At 37.1% G+C, this 22,634-nt stretch overlaps 1 protein-coding gene and 1 long non-coding RNA gene across 2 annotated transcripts; one reads left to right on the top strand and one right to left on the bottom strand.

Moving 5' to 3' along the window:
- The first annotated feature begins 1,475 nt into the window (after positions 1–1,475).
- LOC134004756 (uncharacterized) lies at positions 1,476–4,317 on the top strand. Its single transcript, XR_009927855.1, has 4 exons — positions 1,476–1,646; positions 3,776–3,800; positions 4,086–4,121; positions 4,270–4,317. It is a non-coding gene; the product is annotated as an uncharacterized LOC134004756 (long non-coding RNA).
- Positions 4,318–11,669: 7,352 nt separating this feature from the next.
- Positions 11,670–22,052, bottom strand: dclre1c (DNA cross-link repair 1C, PSO2 homolog (S. cerevisiae)). Its single transcript, XM_062444120.1, has 17 exons — positions 21,944–22,052; positions 21,799–21,850; positions 19,540–19,624; positions 19,167–19,226; positions 18,994–19,049; positions 18,301–18,402; positions 17,894–17,966; positions 16,685–16,825; positions 16,490–16,591; positions 15,501–15,637; positions 14,758–14,812; positions 14,463–14,551; positions 13,772–13,869; positions 12,908–12,994; positions 12,644–12,808; positions 12,274–12,544; positions 11,670–12,150 (listed from the first exon to the last, which is right to left on the bottom strand). The coding sequence occupies exons 1-17, from the start codon at positions 22,050–22,052 to the stop codon at positions 11,979–11,981; spliced, it is 1,854 nt and encodes a 617-aa protein (XP_062300104.1). The 3' UTR covers positions 11,670–11,978.
- Between the last annotated feature and the right edge of the window lie 582 nt (positions 22,053–22,634).

Genomic DNA, 22,634 nt, shown 5'->3' on the forward strand with positions numbered 1-22,634 from the left:
GAAATGAAATGATGTGGGAACTCTGTCACAGTTTAATCAGCATAATGTGATCCGAGGCTGCTGAGTGGACTTTAGTTCATAGTAAGACTTTTGCTTTTTGTTAATTTGTGTTTATTGGGTAGCTTTAATCCTTCCTGTGTTCTTTTCCTTACATCTGTCCATCCTCCCTTCTTTCCTTCCTTCCTTTTTTCCTTCCTTACCTCCTTAATTCCTTCCTTTTCCCTTCTTTTCTTCCGTTCCTCTTCACGTCCTTCCTTCCTTCCTTCTGTCCGTTCTTCCTTTCTTCTGTCCTTACTTCCTTCCTACCATCTATCCTTCCTGTCTTCTTTTCCTTCCTTTCTTCCTTCCTTAATTCCTTCCTTCTTCCCATCTTTTCTTCCATTCCTCTTCACTCCCTTCCTCCTTATTCAACCTTTTTTTCCATCCTTCCTTCCTTTCTTCTGTCCTTACTTCCTTCCTACCATTGTTCCTTCCTGTCTTCTTTTCCTTCCTTCTTCCCTTCTTTTCTTCCATTCCTCTTCACTTCCTTCCTCCTTATTCAACCGTTTTTCCCATCCTGCCATCCTGCCTTCCCTCCATCTTTCCTTCCTCCTTTTCTTCCTTCCTTCCTTCCATCTATCCTTCTTTCCGTCCTTCGTTTCTTCCCTTCTTCCCTCCTTCCTTTCTTCTTTCCTTCTGTCCTTCTTCACTTCCTTCCATCCTTTCCTTCCTTCCATCTTTTTAATAATGTGGCTCTTGAATGTAAATTAATTTAACCCTCCTGTTTTAAACCTTTAAAAAAACCTTAAAACCCCCTTAAATATTTTAAAAGTTGATCCTATTTAAACATCCAAACATGACTTTATATATATATACTGTATACTGGGGGCAACTCAGGCCTTAAACCTCCCAGCACCAATTAAATCAATTCGAGCCGACTTTGATCTACTTCCTCTTAAATTGTGCAGACACATGTAGAAGAGAGAGGGAGAGAGAGAAGGAGAGAGAGAGGGAGAGAGAGGGAGAGAGAGGGAGAGAGAGAGAGGGAAAGAGAGAAGGAGAGAGAGAGGGAGAGAGAGAAGGAGAGAGAGAGGGAAAGAAGGAGAGAGAGAGGGAGAGAGAGAAGGAGAGAGAAAGAGAGAGAAGGAGAGAGAGAGAAAGAGAAGTGTAGAGAGAGAGAGAGAGAGAGAGAGGGAGAGAAGAGAGAGAGGGAGAGAGGGGCTCTGCTCCCTCAACAGCAGGGGTGAAAACACTTTCCTTCACTCTCCCTCTTCGCAGTTTCCCTCCCTTCCCCCTTCCTCCTCCTCCTCCTCCTCCTCCTCCTCCTCCTCTCTTTTTCTTGGCGTCATTTTAATTCTTCCTCCATGCAGAGAGGTACAGTAGATATACACAGAGTAGAGAGAGAGAGAGAGAGAGAAGAGAGAGAGAGAGAGAGTAGAGAGAGAGAGAGAGAGAAGGGAAAAAGAAAAGACGTCACCTTTTATTTCTATAACTCCTTCATACCTGTCGCTCCTCTGCTCGTCTTCTTTCTCTCACTCCTTCCTCCTCCTCCTCCTCTTCCTCCTCCTCTGAAGGTTTTCACAGATAAGAGATGGGATGTGGAAATTCCTCACCGACCTCCAACAACAACAATAATAACAGCGGCGGTGGCGGCAGCAGCACAGGAGGTGAGAAACTGTGAGTGAAAGAAAGAAAGAAAGAAAGAAAGAAAGAAAGAAAGAAAGAAAGAAAGAAAGAAAGAAAGAAAGAAAGAAAGAGGGGTGTTTTTATGCATTTAAACAGATTTAAAAGTCTGTTTTCTCTCTTTTTTAAAGCGTATCAAAGTTGTTTTTATAACTTTTTCATGTCTTATAATGCTTTCAAAGACACAATCTAAGAGGAGATGAAGCATAAGCATTTACTATCATCGTTTTCTGTCATTTTACATTATACACCACCGTCTAAATCACCTAAAATGATTAAATATTTGTTTTTTTCATCCTTAGATTACATTTCTTACATGATATATTGAATGTTTTTGTTAAATTGCTGGACAACCAGACTGCTTTGCAAACAGCAGGGTGTCTGCAGGTCCTGCAAAGTAATAACAAGCATTGACTTTGGTCTTAGAAGGTGTTTAAAAAAGGGTCATACATTTAAAAATCCTATTTCCTTTCCTCCTGTAGTCAGCTTTGATTAGCTATAAATGTTTTGTTGTGGTTATTTATTACAGTCTTTTTAATGCACTGACAGGAGCTGGAGCTTCTGTGTATGCAAATGACATTAAATCTTGTTATAGATGTTTGTCTGTAGATGAGATAGTTGTGTCTGAATACATTTAGAGCCACTAAACTGGAGTCATATTCCTTCTAGTTACTCTATAAAGATTATTATAAAGCAGGTGTTGTTTAATAGTTCTCTATGTGGTATTAAAGAGTAACTTTAAAGGGGATATATCATGCTTTTTGTGCCCTTCTTTTATACACTGTTACAGTTTAAGATGTTAACCCTTTATAGTACTTTACTAAAATTGACTTTTATTGTGACTTTTTTCTAAATCTTTCACTTTTCTGTTGCAAATTAAGGTCAATGAAGTTAACATATATTGTTCCTCGCTGGTCTATAGGGTAAAACATTTACCAAAAAGTCTATATATTTAAAAAAAAAAAAAAAAAAAAAAACATGGTTCTACAACCTCACAGAGAGGCATGAGGAGGATATTTTGGATGTTTACAGAAGTTACCAATTAAATTATAAATGGTCAAAGTCCCCAAGCTTCCTTCTCATAATGACGTCAGATTGTTCGCACATGCCCACAAACTGCTTTCCATTAAAGTATCCTTCGTTGTTAAGGTTGTTGACGTCGTCTTCTCACGTATTTCCGATCAGATTCAGACTCAAAATGATGCAACGATGTATTTAAAAAGTTTCCATTTTGAGTAAAGACTAAGATAAATAAGTGAAATCCTGCTACTGTTTGTTTACAAAGCTTCCTGAAGCTGACCAATCAGGACAGAGTGGGCTCATCAGGAGGAGGAGAGGGGGGGGGGGGTCTTAAAGAGACAGGAGCTAAAACGGCTTGTTAATAGACAGAGGCTGAACTGAGCGGCTGAATAAAGGACCAGTAGAAGATAAATAAGAGATTTTAAGCTGTAAATCATGCAAAGATATTCCAGTAGAGACCCAGACTATAAATATAGCACTTTAGTCCTGTAGATGTTATATTGATATTGTGATATTATATAGTTATAATCTTAGATTTTGAACATCGTCATATAAAAATAAGTGTCTTTTCCTGCTTTTTAAGGCTACATTACAGTAAAAAATGTCATTTTCTGAACCTAACAGACTGTTTTATTATCTTTCTTTATCCATTTAGTCATTATATCCACATTACTGATGATTATTTATCAAACAATCTCATTGCATAAATATTTTAGCCAACCTACAATATTGTCAAATATCGATATTGAGGTATTTGATCCAAAAAAATTGTGTTTTTGTAGTTTGTAGTTTAACTTATTTTTAGCAGTTTTTAACCCAGCCATGTATAGCAAAGTAATGATTATTATTTAAATAGTGATTTGTATGAAATCCCTCATACATACAAGCTGCATGCTGGTCTTAAAAAATTAGCATTTTTCTTTACAATGCAGATTTCTCACTTCACCTGGTATATTACTCGGTTTTTTACGTGTATTTTAATGCTACTTTTACATAATTACTACATAAACTTCTTATGTTGTATGTTGTATTTATGAATTTATGAATCAATAGAAAAGTTCATTAACAATTTGTCTTTTTTTGGTGACTTCAGATCGTGCTGACTCTTCATCAAAAGGGTGAGTTAAATTTTACAACTTTTTAAACACATGTCTATACACACACACACACAAACACACACACACACACACACACACACTAACACACACACACTAACACACACACATAAAACAGGTTCTGATGTTAAAACGTGTCATTGTTGTTTGACCTTCCTCTGATGTTTCTCTGTTAGCCTGCAGCAGCAACTGACTTCAATACACGCTGCAGGTTTTAATTTTGTGTGTGTATGTGTGTGTGTGTGTGTGTGTGTGTGTGTGTGTGTGTGTGTGTGTGTGTGTTGACAGATCAGAGGAGTCTCTGCCAGAAGACGACAGACGGAAGTCAGTCTTTGAGTTTAGTTAATATGAGTTTGATATTTATGAGTCATGAATCTCATTTGTGCACATGTGTGTGTGTTGTTAGCTGATGCTCAGTGTGTGTGTTGTTAGCTGATGCTCAGTGTGTGTTTGTGTGTGTGTGTGTGTGTAGGAACTATGGTGGCGTGTACGTGGGCTTACCAACAGACCTGAGCAACATCCCTCAAATACAAATAGGAGCACTAAGAGGTAAAACACACAAACACACACATATGAGCTGAGTATTGACGATGATACCAGCACCAATCCAAGTAGTGTTAAAGTGATACTGGTATTTCATTGATACCCATTAATACATTTAGGGCCTGATTTACTAAGATCCCAGATAAAGGTACTAAATTGCGTGCGTTTTGCAGGTGATCTACTATGAATAACTGTAAATGAAAACAGGTGCAACAGGTGCAGACAGCAGTATTTAAATGAGGGTTTTGTGTCTTAATGGAGAGTTTGGACGAGCAGAAAGCTGCAAGCACAAAATGAAATGTGATCAGGTTCTAGTGGAAGAGGTTAACTAATATATTGAGTTATAACAACAACTAATATTACCAGAGAACCCCACATATGGGAGAGTATTAGTGACAAAGTCAATGCTGTTAGTAAAACCACAAATATTCCAAAAATATTAACACAGGTGGAAAAACTCCATCCTGTTTATATTCTGTCATTGGGCCTCCGTCTCCTCGTCTCCATAGTAACAGCTGGTTACCACTTTTTGAGTCTGTTGATGTTACTGATGACACTGTGTGAGTATTTGTGCTTTTTGGATGCAAACATTGTGGTAACACACCGATTTTAAGGGTCGATCTCCAGCTGTTCTTGTTGTCCTTCAGACTACCTCGACTTGCTCCCTCGTCTACACCCGACACGAATAACCTACAACGATTTATTGTAAATAAATACATTGTACTGTATGTGGTTTACTCTGAAACATGTGTGTGAAAAGCTGCTTCTGGCTTTAAAAAAAACTACAAGCAACTACAAGGATGTATCCGTCCGTATGTTCAAGAGAAACAAAAACAACTTAACTGGGAATTTAATAATTAATAAAATTACTATAAAAACACATAGAAACACAAACATTTGAATCAACTGTGCATAAACTACTCCCTATATAACTTAAGATAGATTCAGTTCACAGTTTCAGTTTGTTAAAGTGAGAGTTTGAATAAATAATGAGCAAACACCATAGACTGTATATAAAATGGACGTAACATCCGTGACGTCACCCATTGGTTTGTGGACTGCTGCTCGGAGGCCAATAGTATCGGATCTGAGCAGCGCCATCTTGAAAATTTCAGGTGCATGCTGGGAAAAATAAAAACACGGATTCTACTTATATGGGCATCAGGAGGAGCATGAGGCGCCCTCCTGAACCTGTGAACCAATCAACCTGTCAATCACGACGTAGCCACGCCCTAATGCATACCCTGCTTTATCGTCACATATAAAATCAGGGAGGCCAAAATGTCCCAAATGAACATCATACTGCATTGAAGAAGGCTTTAAACTAGCGATTGAGACCATAAACACATTTTGAAAACGTTTACTGAGGTGTTAAATCAAGTGAGAAGTTGGTGAATTCTCCATTGACTTGTATAGAGACGGAAGTCCTTTTGACACCAAAACGGTCGCCCCCTGGTGGCCTTTTGATAGAATGCAGTTTTAAGTTACTTCCGCGTTGGCTTCATTTCAGAGGACCGGAACTCCCCGCCTGGCAAACACACAGTGACTGACTTCTTATGACTTCTTAACATAATGGATGAATATAGTGAAATGGTAATGTAATGTAATGTAATTTAATCTTAAATTTGGCACATATCAGACAACATATATGCCGATACTATATCTATAATAGGCCAATATAAGCTGATGGATATATATCAATCAGGCTTCTTCTGCCTTTCTTCACAAGGAGAGAAACACCTGCTTGATGTAGGATTAAAATGTCTTGATCTCCATCTAATTTCTCCTGAGGATTAGTTTACTAACTTATCCGCTGATTAGAAACCACAGCGAATGAAACTGTAGGTTATTGATCTTTTCATCTAAAGCTGAGATGACAAACGAGAAACATGGCTTTTTGTCCGATTGTTTCTTTTTTTCAGTTAAAACATCTGCTTCTGTTTCATTTTTGCATTTTCATGTAAGGGCAGCATGTCTACGTGAGAGTATATAACACTACATATCCAATCCCCTGTAACACACACACACACACACACACACACACAAACACACACACACACACACACACACACACACACACACACACACACACACACACACACACACGTACACACACACACGTACACACACAACCTCAATTTCCTGTTGAGTCTCCAGGGTCATGAGAGCATGGGAGAGAGAAAACACTGATGATCGCTACACAGACTGTGTTTGTGTTGTTTATTCTTTATCTTTGTGACCTCAAATATATGTGTGTGTGTGTGTGTGTGTGTGTGTGTGTGTGTGTGTGTGTGTGTGTGTGTGTGTGTGTGTGTGTGTGTGTGTGCGTGTATAAAAGTATGTACTGCATGTATGTATGTTTATATTTCATTAGAGCTAAAAGTGCATTTTGATGTGTGTGTGTGTGTGTGTGTGTGTGTGTGTGTGCGTGTGTTTGTGTGTTTGCGTGCGTGTGTGTGTGTGTGTGTGTGTGTGTTAATTAATGACACTGTCCTCCACAGATAATGAGAGAGACTCGTCGTCCCTCAGGAAGCCGCTGTGGGAGAACGGCCTCTAATTTTAATGAAGAGCCAGGTCTGTGCTTGCTTTTATGTGTGTGTGTGTGTGTGTGTGTGTGTGTGTGTGTGTGTGTGTGTGTGTGTGTGTGTGTGTGTGTGTGTGTGTGTGTGTGTGTGTGTGTGTGTGTGTGTTTGTGTATCTTCCTCCAGCTTCTCTCATTAATGAGCGCTCCCTGTAAAACCCGTCCCTGAGTTTAAACTAACTAGTCTCAAATTTAACTAAATCACTTTGGTAATGTTTGAATCGGTTGCTAGGAAACGAACGTCCAATAAGAATCAAACATATATGTAAACAGGAAGCGACTGATGCTGAACTTTTGACTGATGCTTTAGATCTAAATTTGTTTTATTTCTATCTGCATATCTGGAGAAACATGTGCATTTTAGAATAAGTAGTATTCATGCAGTTTACAGCGAGATGAAGTATCAGATTATGTTAAACTAATTAAAGTTATTTGGTAAATAGACCGACATTGTCATTGCTGGAGCCCTGCTAGAATAACTTACATAATATTCACTACTTTTGTATTTTGATGTATTTTAAGAAGATTAATATAAAAAACAATGTAAATATAACAGCAGATAATTACAGTAATTATAATAACACTGTATATTTATTGAATATTGCACTTAACCTAACCAGAAAACACTATTTAGTTGATTAATTGCCAACTATTTAATTAATTGCTGACTATTTTGATAATCAATGTATCACTTTGGAATGTTATTTAAGAAAAGAAAAGTCCAAATGCTCTGTTTCATTAACTATGAAATAAAGTTTTTTTCTATTTCAAATTATCACAATATACTGTAAAATGTTTAATCTGCTCTGTAAATATTGATATTGATTTACTTTACACAGCTTATCGCTTTAGAGAAATGTTTTCATCACTATGTAGCAAGATAATAAATATTATAATAAAGATAAATTATATACATTAAAAAAAGTCAGATTCTAGCTTCTTAAATGTGATATTTTCTGGTTTTTTTAGTCTTCTTAATGACAGTAAACTGAATATATTTGTGTTGTGGATATTTAAGGACGTCATCTCGGGCTTTGAGAGACAGTTATTGACATTTTTGACCAAACAATTAATCCATTAAATCAATAAATTAATCAACAGTTGCATCGCTAATACTTATCATGCAGTCATAATGAACTTCTGAATATGTTTTCTACGTAAATCAAGTCATGTTATCACTTTTAACCTGTTAAATTCTGTCTTAACCCTCCTGTTGTCCTCAGGTCAAGGGAGGAAAGGAGGAAGAGAGGAAGGAAGGAAGGAAGGAAGGAAGGAAGGAAGGAAGGAAGGAAGGAAGGAAGGAAGGAAGGAAGGAAGGAAAGAAAGGAGTAACGAAGGAAGGAAGGAAGGAAATGAGTAAGGAGGAAAAGAGGAAGGAAGTAAGGAGAGAAGGAAGGGAGGAAGGAAAGGAGGAAAAGGAAGAAAGGGAGGAAGCAAGGAAGGAAGGAAAGGAGTAAGGAGGAAAAGAGGGAGAGAGGGAGGGAGAAAGGAGAGAAGGAAGGAAGGAAAGAAGGAAGGAAGTGAGGAAAGAAGTATGGAAGGAGGAGGAGCAAAAAAAGAGGGAAGGAGGGGAAGAACGAAGGAAAAATTAAAGATAGAGGGAGGAAGGAAGGAATGAAGGAACAATCAAAAGAGACGGGGTCAATTTGACCCGGGAGGACGACAGGAGGGTTAATTCCTGTAAATTGATCACACTGCCTTCTCCTCTGCCTCCAGGTGCGACAGAAGAACGATGATATGTCAGGAGGGAGTTATTGACGTGTGAAGAAGAAGAAGATGAAGAAGAAGAAGAAATCCTCCAGGTGCTCGGTGTCGCCCATCAGGAAGTCTCAAATGGGGAAACAGCAGTGGGAGCACCCAGCAGAGACAATTTTCTCTCTCTCTCTTTGTTAATAAGATTGACTCCACCTGGCGTAATTGACTGTGGGGCCAAACTGGTTAAAGACTTTCCTGCTATTATGTCAACCTGGACTCATTCAAGAGACAGTTTGCCGTTTATGAAGATGAAGATGTGCGAAGAGGCTCCAGATTTTCATCCCAACTGTTGACTATCACCAGAGGATCCCAATGGGTGAGCTTCATTTGGCCTTTATTGGTGTATACTACAAGGAAGGGTGCCACAAATAGGAAGTCCAAGGTAGCCGTCACGGTAAAAAAGTCATAAGATATATAATAAAATAGTTTTGATACTGTGTGATGTTGTGTGAGTCAGTTTCAGCCGTTACTTTAGCCAACAGGACTAACTGATAACGCTAATAGGCTGCACGCTTCTGCAAAACATGTCAAAACAAACCAATGCATAAGAAAGTAAAAATACAGTCGAAGCAAGCCTGAACTTCAGCTTTAATAATGTTAAATCATTGAAAAGGCCTGTCATGATAACGCCGATATATTGTGAGAAATAATCGCGATAAACTATATTTATTGTCATTTAAAGATCATTTTATACCACTGATATAATGATAATATAATAGCATAATAATGAAAAGGGGACAGAGTTATTTACCTTTAATTATTCTGCAGTCTCCACTCAGGACGAGCACAGTGAGGAATGGAGGACATGAAAAGCCTCTTAGCTGCTAATGTGAAGTGTGGCAATACTGAGGTCAAAGGTCATGTCCATGTATCATACGATAAGTCCATATATAAGTTTAATTTATGTGTTATTTGGTTTTACACTAAGAAGAAATCTGCTGTCAAACCAAATATGGATTAAAACTGTTCCTGAAGTTTGAAGTGAATGAAAGTAAGTTATCTGCTGTTTGTTCATTTGTGATGTTTCGGTACTTATCTCGCTCAGATGGACTCGTAGTGCCTGTAAATGTTATTTTGTCTTCTTGTCTTACAAAAAAAATTTGTTTTTTGGGGGTTTTTTTATTGCTGGAGGAAAAGGAAAATAAAGCCTTTCTTCCCACAAATCTTCTTCTCTGTTTAAATAGTTGTCTATTAATGTCAAGTGATGAAATTAATCATATTTAAAGATAAAAAGGGAACTCCCCTCGATAGTTTTGACAAGTTAAAAGAAAAACAGATGAACACAAAGACCAGTGGGAGATGTTAATATAGTCCACATGTGAAAAATCATCATTAATCAGACAGAAACAGTTGTGTAAATACTGACGAGACTGATCAGACAAAGGAAAATAAGTGTATATATCCTGCATATTCAACCACCAAAAAGCAGCAAACTAAGAAAAAATAAGAAGTTAAGAAGCAAAAACAAAGACTAAAAAACCTGGAAATGTTAAATACTCTAATGTTTTATGTTAGAAACGTTCATTGGGGATCCTGAGCATTTAGAAACTGCTGAATGCTAGTTTGCATATATTGCGCAATAAGCGTAGTCATCATAATTAGCATAACCACCTATATATATGGACAATATTTCAGCAGCTGTTTGACTGATTTGGACGATATTGGGGTTCAAATCATCATGATATTATATCCAAAATTCTAAGATATCTACTCTCATATCACAATATCAGTATAATATCAATATATTACCCAATCCTATAATATATGTGCTGAAATATACCCATGAATTTTCTCAATTACAGATCTAAACAAACATTTTTCATGACCCATTATTTAAAAATCTGCCAGGTTGAATATTTAAAAACAAACAAACCAAAAAAAAAAGAAAAGAAAATGCTCTTCAGTTTAAATCAAATACTTTTATTTTAGTTTAGGAAACAAAAGCTTATTTGACCCACTTCATAATAACGACGAGTGTTGAGCAGAAGAAAAAAGTAAACCACAAACTGTCAACGAAAAAAGTGCACAGGTGCATTTATATATGTAGAGCGCAGATGAACTTAAAGTGCAATGGAATGAACTGTGTGTGTGTGTGTGTGTGTGTGTGTGTGTGTGTGTGTGTGTGTGTGTGTGTGTGTTTCTTTACATACTGAGGTTTGTGTGGTTTGGAGATCAGACTTGAAGCTGGAGAGGAATGGTGTAGTAATATAAACCTGAAATCTTACAGCATATAAGTGAGGTAATGATGTATTCACACTGTGAGCAACATGATTAGTGACTCATGTAACTTTATAGTACCGATTATTTACCATAGATGTTTAATTTATGAGTACTGATAGATGGTATTTAAAGGGGATGTATCATGCTTTTTGTGATTTTTACAGTTATAATATCAGATATTAATGTTAAACGTGGTCAAAGAGCTAAAACTTGAGGTGCAGCCAAGCCTCTACTTCTTTGTAGTCTTTGAATTTCAGGCTTCAACTTGTACGGATGTATTTGAGAAGTTTATATTTAGAGTAAAGAACAAGAGAAAGAAGTAAAACCTCTACTATTATTATGTGCCTTTAAACATACAGGAGCTAAACCGGCCTGTTTTTAGACAGAGGCTAAACCGAGGGGCAGCTTAAAGGGCCAGTATAAGATAAATAAGAAGTTTTAAAACTATGAATAATGCATAAATATTCCAGTAAAGCTCCAGAATATAAATACAGCACCTCAGTCCTGTAGATGATATTGTTTCACCTGGTATATTACTTTGGGTTTTTGTCTGTTTTTTTAATGCTACTTTTGCATTATACTTCTTATGTTGTAGGATATATTTATGTACGTCATGTTAATATAATCCTAGGTAGATGATGGCAGCTAATGAAATGATTAGTTTCACTGTGAATCAAATTAGAGGGTTATTTTAAACTTTAAATCAAGCAAAGATTTTCCAGTAAAGCCCCAGAATATAAATATAAACCAGGAAATGTGCATGATACATCCTCTTTAACAAGTTCTCCATATTGACTTCAAGTGGATTTCTACTATATATCGTAGATTTCAACTTCAACCAAGTGGCTGGAAAAATATAAATGAATGCACTTTCAAGTTTAAGCATCCTTTCAAGCACTTCCAAACTGGCTATTTTTTCTCATCGAATCAATATAATGTTCAGAAGAAGCTGCAGATAGTCGACCTAAACCTTTTGCTCACAGTCTGAATACACAACAAGGCACATTAGCATCTTTATGATCTACTGTGGATGAATATGAGGAATGTAGTTAGTAAAAAACGTCCTTTAACGTTCCTTTTTATCACGCGAAGCCCTGACTTCCTTTTCTGACCATCACTTCCTCTCCTGACGCCAGCTTCTTGTACAACTGCGACAGCTCATCCGGTCGGGGGATTTTCGACTCGGGCGTGCAGGGAATATCAAAGTCCGACGATGCCTGAGATTCTGAGAGCTCCTCCTGCTCCTGCTGCTCCTGCTGCTCCTGCTGCTCCTCCTGCTCCTGCTGGTCCTTCTGGCTGTCGCTCTCCATCTCCTGAGACATCGGCTCGGCCTTTAAATCTTCTTGTTCCTTCTCCGTCTCCTTCCGCTCGGGTTTGAGGATTAAAGTGTCGGCTAACTCCAAGTCCTGGTTCTGGGAGGAATGATTTGACGTAGAGGCCGACAGGATGAGGCTGAAGTGTTCGTTGGTTTCTGGGTTTTCTTCTTCGTCGCTGAACAGATCTGGAGTCTGAGAGCCGGTCATTTTTGAGGAGGAGGAGGCGGGGCTAGCGGCAGAGCAGCAGGACTGTGATTGGCTGTTGAGGCTGTTCTGGCTGTCCGTCAGCGTCTCCGCGGTGAAGAAGTCGTCCCATTTCGGAGGATTAGAAGAACTGCAATCTTCAACCTCCATCTTCTTTTTCTCAGCTTCTTTATTCATCTCGCTTTCATTTATCATCATCGTGTTCACCTCCACCTTCGTCTGGTTTGTATCTCCTTTTCCATCTTTCTCCTTCTCCTCCTCATCATCACCATCCTCTTCATCATTGGACTCGGTGCAGTCCATGTAGTTATGTGCAACAGGCTGCGAGTCTGTGACCGTCAGAGGGAAAGACTCCACCACAGACACAGGGGGCGCTGTTTTCGGAGGGCTCGCTAAAATCAACAGGTCAAAAAGAGAGAAAGTTAATACTTTAGTAAATAATAATCGATACATACCTAAGCTTTAAAAAATAAGTTAAAATATTCACGCACCAGTTTTTATTTCAGAGTTCAAGCCCATCTTCTTCCTCACCGGCACCAGGTCCAGCCCGTCAAACAGCCCGTCATCGCTGTCTGAATCTGTAATTACACGTGATGACAACCGTTAGACTGATAAAAGACGTTTGTTCATATACAAAGCTGATACTGATCAATGAACGATGATGTGGAAATGTCAAAAATCCCCCCTCCCCCTCCCTGAAATGTCATCTTCATGATTTTGTGAATATTAAATATCCTTTAGAGCTAAACTGAAATCATTTGTCAGCTTTCAGTTGGCTTAAAAAACCTGCATTAAGTGATTTTTTTTTTGTCTATTTCTTTTCAGCAGAAGCAAGTAAGCTTTTAAAAGTTGATATGTTGGACATATGGAGTCATGTTTCTGTCCATCTGCTGAATGTAAAGTCCAATATTCACTCTCTTTTAGCTCTGTTTTTACTCTCTACCAACTCCTGAGGGAAACATCTGTCTCTTTAAGCTGCTAAATGCTCCACTATGTTCACCAGCTAGTCTACAGCTAACTGTGTCTGTTTGCTTGTTTGGTGCTGAGCAGGTAGTGAACAGTAGAAAACGACACTATGAAAGTGCTGAGAGTGAACCAAAACAGTAAAGTTGCAGCCGGACAGCTAAACAATGAGCTGAAACTGACTACTGCACATAAAGCGCACACACAGCAGAAGGTTGATCTAGTTTCCATGAAGCATCACAGCTACAGATGTGTTAATGAGCAAACCAGCTTTAGTGTGTGTGTGTGTGTGTGTGTGTGTGTGTGTGTGTGTGTGTGTGTGTGTGTGTGTGTGTGTGTGTGTGTGTGTGTGTGTGTGTGTGTGTGTGTGTGTGTGTGTGTGTGTGTCTCACCGTGTGTAGGTCCCTCCACCATGGTGCGTTTGAGGACTCCCAGAGGTTTGTATACGAACATTACTAGATCAGACTGATTCCTGCACATCAGGTTCAACCTGTTCAAACAGTCAATGTTACTACGGCTGCTTTTAAAAAACAATATTCATTATTGTAATCTATATACATATCACTGATGTAATGTCATTAAACGTTGTATTTACTTATGTTTTATAAACTTATCAACTCGCCTCAGCACTGTGTAATATTCCTTTTTAGGTGAATTTAGAGCTGCAGCTTACAATTATATTCTTTATTGATTAATTTGGAGATTATTCTTTAATTGTTTGGTCTATAAAATATTATGAAATTTGCCTTGTTCAACTTTCTAAAGTCTTTAAACTGCTTGTTTTATTCAACCAGTAGTCCAAACCCCAAAAATATTCACTTTACTATCACTGAAGATGAAGAAAAGCAGCAAATCTTCACAACAGAGAAGCTGAACTGCTTTTAAAAAATGACACAAAAGATTATTAAAATCAAAATGATTGCAGTTTCACTTTCTGTCCATCAACTTCGTAGTCATATTAACATAATTTGACATGTTAAAATGGCTAAAAACAAAACATGAAGCTAAAACTTTTACATCCGATGCTTAAAAGTTTGGTTTGCAGATGATTTACGGAATAAAAATGAATGAAACTTCACTCACAACTGTGACACCTCGGTTAACGTGCGACCAAGAGGGATAACACTGGGGTAGATGTTGACCGGCTTCAGGTAGGAGAGGAAGTCTTTAATCTGAAAATTATAAAGGGACATTATGAGATGCTACTGTGCATAATAAATCTACTTGTTTAGAAAGTGAAGGCACTTGTAAAGAATATAAGAAAAGAAGCAGTTGTTAATTCTTAATAAAAGCTTCTATAAGACCCCTATACTGTGAGATAGTAATATGATATACACAATCAAAGGATTTTAGCTTAGTAATTGAAATAAAAAATTACCTCTGAGTAAGAGGAGTGGAAACTGAAGCAGGCTCTGAAGGAACTGCCTCCTGTTCTGAAACAACAACAACAACAAAAAAGGGCAAATTTAACAGTCATCCACCAACAGTCAGGAGCCCACGTGAACAGTAAACCTGTTTTTCTTGCTGTAATCATTCCTCCTGTTCATACTGACCATCAGAAGATCCCTTCATAATGTTTACAATGGAAGTGATGGAGGACTAAATCCACAGTCCTCCTCCTTTAAAAGTTTAATCTGAAGCTAATATGAAGCTTCAGTCGTCCAAATGAGTCAAATCTTCATCTTCTATGTTTCAACGTTACAGTGTTTTTAGTAGGAAAGTCTTTTTGTTACTATACTTCCACCACAGCTCAACAGGGAAACACTAAGAGGGAATTTGATGCTATAAAGACTGTAAATGTGTCAGATATCCACTTGATGTGACTAACTCAGACTGATGAAGCTCAATAGAAGCTGATCATCTACTATTAAATGACTGTGTGGAAACATTTTGTCCTCCATCACTTAACATTGAAAGCACATTTGAAGGAGATCTTTTAATAGTCAGTATGAACATTTGGACACCTGTTGTTTTAAGCTTGAAAAACAGTGAACCTGCCCTTTAACTGCAATCATCTTCTACTTGACTAACTGATTATCCACCTGCATTTTAAATGTAATCAGACGTTGGCAGGAGTAAATTTTATCCAACAATCTCTGACATGATTGAACCCGCTCTCACTTTATTATAACGTTGGTTTTCCTCATCCTCTCTCCGAACCACATGGTGGACGGTTTGATGCTGATGATACGAAGAGGAGTCCCGTCAAAGGCTGTGCAGCCACACGGCAGCCTGTTGCCCTGGAAAAACTCTTCATCCTACACACACACACACACACACACACACAGATCATGACTCACTGGATTCATTTAAAAAGGACAATGACACTTTAATCCAAAGCTATGAAGCAGCAGAAGTGTTAAAACATGACTACAGAGAGGCCAAATGTACATATGTGTAAAGGGGAACAAAACAAAGGCTATAATATTGTTAATTTGTTGTTGAATGTGCTTAAATAAATGTAACAGGACTCAATCTTGACTTTTTTTTAAATTATTAGCATTATTTTTTTATTTTCTAAAGCAGCTAAACCAATGTTTACAATACCAAAGTTACTAAATCACTATATAACTGCTGTCTCAGCTAGAATTTCGACAAGAATTTGCCAAATTTTAGGATACTTGGCTGATATTATTATTATTTAAGCTATACAGTAACACACAGTAGGCTTTCTTGTTTTAGGTTGATGTTATGAACTCTAACAGGAATAAGTGTAAAACATTCCAGCAGTGGATGCGAGACTGCAGGAATAATAGTTGAAAATATCTCTTTTCTGCAAATTCAAGCTTGCAGAACAGATATCTCGACTCTTACTTGCAATAGGTTTTATTGCACCTGCATTCGTCAACTCGAGTAAAATGTGTGCTGCATACTTAACACGGTTTCATGTCCCAATGTTTTCATCCTCATACCATCCACGTCCAGTATGTGAATTAAGCTTCTGAATCAATAACAGATTCCTCTTTCTTACATCTGGCTCTGAATAACTTGAGAGAGACCCTGAATATACTATGTGTGTGTGTGTGTGTGTGTGTGTGTGTGTGTGTGTGTGTGTGTGTGTGTGTGTGTGTGTGTGTGTGTGTGTGTGTGTGTGAGAGGTAAAGTGGGACCTTAGGATGTCGACACGCATGGATTTGTGTCCTGCGATCAGTCGTCACGTAGCTCAGGATCTCCGGCATCTTCTTGAACATCTCCAGACTCCTGACGTGAATCTGAGAGAAAAATTAAACATGTAAACATTAAAGCAGGAGATCTTTACACAAACTGTATGAATGTGTGTGTATGGATGTGTGTATTTGTGTTACCTGTGTGTTGAATGTCTCTCCCAGGTTGGTGAACAGGTATTCGTATCCATACGCAGCTTTACAGTTGAGCCACACGACATGATACGGACTCTGACTGATCCAGTTTCCAATCAGCTCTGAGATACCGTTCAGACACATCTCCTTCACACACACACACACACACACACACACACACACACACACACACACACACACACAATATATACTGTAAATAAAATGGTTATTACATATATTACATATTAAAATAACTGAAAACATGACACATTCTTAGCGTATTTATGGCTTTTGTCAACAAGCAGGTGATTTGCACTTCTGTGATCTTTGTATGATTTTATATTAGAGCTGCAACAAATTATGATTTTCTTGAATAAGTGATGAATTGTGAAATATACTCATCAGAGTTTCCTAAATCTCATAGTAACGTCTTCAAATGTCCTGAAGCTGAAACCAGATTGTTGCATTTTTCCTTTAAAAAAACGACTCAATCGATTAGCTTTATTGTTACCGTATAATTTACACTTCCATGACTTCGGCTGTATTCAGACCAAATCATTCAACACAGTGAAAAACGCCAGTCCTCCCATCTATTTGAATGAGGGTAGTTTATTTCGTCTGTGTGCGTTTTGGCTGCAGCGGTCAGAGTCATGTCTCATCAGTCAAGTACAAAGACTTTAAGAAGAGGAGGAGGAGGAAGAGGATGAGGAAGATGAGGAGGAGGGGGAGGAGGAGGAGGAGAGGACATTTCTGTTTGTTTGTTAACGTTAAAAGTTAAATTAGACTCTGCTGTCGGCCTCACGACTCAGAGAGAGAGCAGCTGTGGAGAGAAAGCCGATGAATCAGATCAATAAAACATTACTTTCTGATTGTTTCACAGCGGTTACCTTCTAGAAGATAAATAAACACACACACACACACACACACACACACGCCTCCGCTGAGCCCCGTGGATGTCCATCACACCGTCTGGTTTGGTCTGAATACGACCTTCATACTTCCCACTCTCAGTTTATTGTCAGCACAAAGTATTTGACCTGTGGTGCTTTTGCTTGGTTGAATCATTTATTTGTATCATATATATATATATTTGTCAAAGTGAATCATGATAAACAGGTAGTGAAACGTCTGCTACTATTTTCCAAAAACGCTCTTATTTTCATCACTATTCACTGTTTCACTGCCAACCGTTCCCATCCTAAAAAAAAGACGTACCCGAGTAGGAATTTGGTAGTATCGTGGATCATAGAAGGTGGAGTCCAGGTAAACAGTTTGAATATCCTTCACTCTGTGTGTGAAACATGAAAAAACAAGAGAAAAAACATCAAAATTATTAACAAATATGAAAGATTTAAGAGACAGAACGAAGCAGCTGCAGTGAAAGTGAAAGGTACTGAGCACGTTCAAATACAGTATCAGACTATTCATTTTAAATTTCATTACTTAACTGATCTACTTCTACATTGTTTAAGTTATATCTAGATAAGTTTCTTCTCTTTTAAATCCTGCTGGATACACTTGAGATGGAAAATGTGTGTGTTAACTTAAAGCTTCAAATCTCTGACTTTTTTAGAGATGATCAAACTAAACATTTGAGTTGAGAGCCAGTAAACAGCACCGACCTGCTGCCAGAGTGCAGATGTTCGATTCTCGATGCGTCTCCGACAGCAAACCTGAAGTCTCCAGTATACAACACGTTTCCACGGGAACCCTCAAACAGGAACCTGCACACAGACACACAGTTTTCCATCAGATGTCTTTAAAGTTATTTTAAAATCCACCACAGAATTTTTCTATATTGTATGACTGTAACTAACCATCATTTAGTCGTTTGTACTACAATAACATGTCAGAACAATATCAATCACTGTCTCCTAAAGCCAAAGATGTAACCTAAAATGTCTTATTTTGTCCTGACCAACAGGCCACAACCCAAAGATATTCAGTTTACTAAAGAAACCAGAAAATATTCACATTTGAGAAGCTGGAACGAGAGAATTTGGACATTTTTTTAAATTACTAAATGACTCAAAACAATGAATTACCACTCAGCTTATTGTTGCAGGACTAATATATTGTGTATTTCTCCTTGCAAACCCCTCTTGGTCTTTAAACTACTTTATTCGTTCAGGAGTACCATTAATGTGTAGTACTGCACACTGAGGCCCACAAACATGTTCAATTTAAATTGGAGCCCATTTACTTACAGGTAAAACAAAAGGAGGGATTCAAGCACTGGACATTTTATTCATTTATTTAAAATCATTATTACTTTTCTAGCATGTTGTGATGTTGCAAAGAATAGTTTGACTTACATCACAGAGCCGGGACAGTGGCCTGCAGGGAGCAACGTGACCACAAGATCTTCTTTCTGTCAAACAAACAACAAATAAGATGGGTAAAAAAAGGACACTTAATTATCAAACTGATGAGCTAAATCTACATATCTGCGTGGACTGGAAATCCTCTTTTCTTTTTTTTGTTTTACCTCTCCTGATGCCTCATCCACCAGAGAAATCTGAGTCGGGCTCTCCAGCTCCAGAGGAACCTAAAATAGATCATTTATCATGAGACAAAGACATAATGAGTACAATCTACTGAAAAAGAGACACAGCTTTCAATTACCAGAACACAAGGCAACTATAAGACATGATGGCTTTTTAATAAAGGCCAAAAATATTACTCTGGAAATAAACTGAAGTTAATATAAATGAGTCAAGTTGGGGAAAAAAGTGTATGACCCTGGACATTATGTTAGTAAGCTTGCTGTTATAAGTGTCTGCTATACTCTTTATTATCACCTGCATTAAGTGCTTTCTCCAGCATAAATAATAAAAATAACAGTAATACATTCGACTTACGATGTATTCCTCCCAGAAAGCATATTTAGGATTGCTCAGCAGAAGCTCTTTGGTCACGAAGGAGCAGTACAGCCTGACCATGCGACTGAAACCAAAAGAGAATACAATATTAATCCAGAAGAGACAAAGTTAATAATATATTAGTATTACTAATATATTTATATATATATATATATATATATATATATATATATATATATATATATATATATATATATATATATATATATATATATATATATATATATATATATATATTGTCCATTTCCTATTTAAGATAATGGATTTTACCAGAAATGGAGAACTTATAGTTATTTATTTGTTTAGTTGTATTCTTTGCTCAGGTCTCCAATTCAGGATACACCAAATTCAATAGGTTATAAATGTGTTTTACTTTTTACTAGGAGATAATCTGATTGTTCCAGCAGGATAGTAAACACAAGTATTCTTTTTTAATTCTTACAGGGTGACTTAAAGCATTTATGGAAATGTGCCATGAGTATTATTTTTTTTTATCATCAAAACGGTTTTAATCTAATAGTTTCCAGCTCTATTTAGTGTCCTCCCGCAGTATCAGTGACAATAAAAACAGATTAGTCTGTGCCACACAGGAAAATTACAGTTTCATCTTAAATAATAGGTTCACAATGTTTTAAGTTTGTCTTACACCAGCAGTCAGGTGTCCATATGAACAATGAAATGCATTTTCCTCACTGTAATCATTCCTCCTGTTCATACCACCTATTAGAAGATCCCTGTCACACAGTTATGTAGTGCAAAAATGTATTTTAATGTTGATGTGAAGCTTCTATTGAGCTTCATCAGTCTGAGTTAGTCATATAAAGTGATATCTGACACATTTACTGTGTTTATAGCATCAAATTCCCTCTTAGTGTTTCCCTGTTGAGCTGTGGTGGAAATATAGTAACACAAAGACTTTGCTACTGCAATACTACTGTAATACTACTGTAATACTACTGCATTACTACTGTAATACTACTGTAATACTACTGCAATACTACTATAATACTACTGTAATACTACTGTAATACTACTGTAATACTACTATAATACTACTGTAATACTACTGCAATACTACTGTAATACTACTGCAATACTACTGCAATACTACTGTAATACTACTGTAATACTACTGCAATACTACTGCAATACTACTGTAATACTACTGCAATACTACTGCAATACTACTGTAATACTACTGCAATACTACTGTAATACTACTGTAATACTACTGTAATACTACTGCTATACTACTGTAATACTACTGTAATACTACTGTAATACTACTGCAATACTACTGTAATACTACTGCAATACTACTGTAATACTACTGTAATACTACTGCAATACTACTGTAATACTACTGTAATACTACTGTAATACTACTGCAATACTACTGTAATACTACTGCATTACTACTGTAATACTACTGCAATACTACTGCAATACTACTGTAATACTACTGTAATACTACTATAATACTACTGTAATACTACTGCAATACTACTGCAATACTACTGTAATACTACTGCTATACTACTGTAATACTACTGTAATATTACTGCAATACTACTGTAATACTACTGTAATACTACTGTAATACTACTGCATTACTACTGTAATACTACTGTAATACTACTGCATTACTACTGTAATACTACTGCAATACTACTGCAATACTACTGTAATACTATTGCTATACTACTGTAATACTACTGTAATATTACTGCAATACTACTGTAATACTACTGCAATACTACTGCATTACTACTGTAATACTACTGTAATACTACTGTAATATTACTGCAATACTACTGTAATACTACTGCAATACTACTGCATTACTACTGCAATACTACTGTAATACTACTGTAATACTACTGTAATACTACATGGTGGAAGTATAGTAACAAAAAGAGGAACTTTACTACTGTAATACTACTGCAATACTACTGCAATACTACTGTAATACTACTGCAATACTATTGTAATACTACTGTAATACTACATGGTGGAAGTATAGTAACAAAAAAAGGGACTTTTGCACTAAAAACACTATAACGTTAAAAAATAGAAGACTTGATTTGACCCATATTAGCTTCAGATAAACTTTTAAATACATTTATAAACAGAAGGAGGACTGTGGATTTATTCCTCCATCACTTCCATTGTAAACATTATGAAGGGATCTTCTAATGGTCAGTATAAACAGGAGGAATCATTACAACTATCTTCTACCTGAACTGTAGTTTTCTCTTCAGTATTGGTCCCTTCAGTCCTTTCATGTGATCTGTTACAAAAAACAAAGTCATTATCTGTTGCTAGAAGGCTTTTTATGACTGGTAAACATCAAATTCCTAATAAATTATATAAACAAGCTCACCTTTGTGACAGTGAGAGAGGAAATATGCCCTGGCATGTAAGTTCTCTCTGTCGAACCGGTCCACAGAGACTGTAGGATACTCCTTCATCCGACCTGCAAATGAACTCATCTTTTACAGCTTGTCTTTCTTCTTAGTTCAGGTACATAAGTCAAAAAAAGTAATGAAACTAAGAGGCAGCATATTTTGATAACATCATTAACGTTGTGTTGTTTATCCCGCCCTCCTCCTCTTCTTCTTCTGGGTTCGTTTTGACGGTAGTTGATGTGCACTCATCGCCCTCTGCTGTCAATAAATAAATAAAGTATTCTTACGGGTTTTTTTGACGATTAGAATGTAATATAAAAATATATAATATAATAAAGGGTACCTTTATTCACATGTCAGCTTAATAATACTAACTTTAATACTGCAAAAACTGTAATTATCTTTATTTTCTCCGCTGCCAATTTTCTGCCGTGTCAGTTGGCGCCATCTAACGGTCGAAGAAAGTTAACGGTAACCTAGCAACCTTCTTCTTCTTTGCTCGTTTTGACGGCAGTTGATTTGTGCTCATCGCCCTCTGCTGTCAATAAATAAATGAAGCGTATATATATAATATAATAAATGCTCCCTTTATTCAAATTTCAGCCTAATAATATTAACTAATACCACTAAAATTGTAATTTTCTTTATTTTCTCCGCTGCCAACTT

The sequence above is a fragment of the Scomber scombrus genome, chromosome 22, assembly GCF_963691925.1.
Source record: "Scomber scombrus chromosome 22, fScoSco1.1, whole genome shotgun sequence".
In the NCBI taxonomy this organism is placed as follows: Eukaryota; Metazoa; Chordata; class Actinopteri; order Scombriformes; family Scombridae; genus Scomber; species Scomber scombrus.

Excerpts from the sequence above, each read along its gene's own strand:
- dclre1c (XM_062444120.1), bottom strand. The coding sequence starts at position 22,052 with ATGAGTTCATTTGCAGGTCGGATGAAGGAGTATCCTACAGTCTCTGTG. Across the intron at positions 14,552-14,757 it reads TCCACTCCTCTTACTCAGAG|ATTAAAGACTTCCTCTCCTA; the intron begins GTAATTTTTTAT and ends TATAATTTTCAG. Across the intron at positions 12,809-12,907 it reads GAACTCTGAAATAAAAACTG|CGAGCCCTCCGAAAACAGCG; the intron begins GTGCGTGAATAT and ends TGTTGATTTTAG.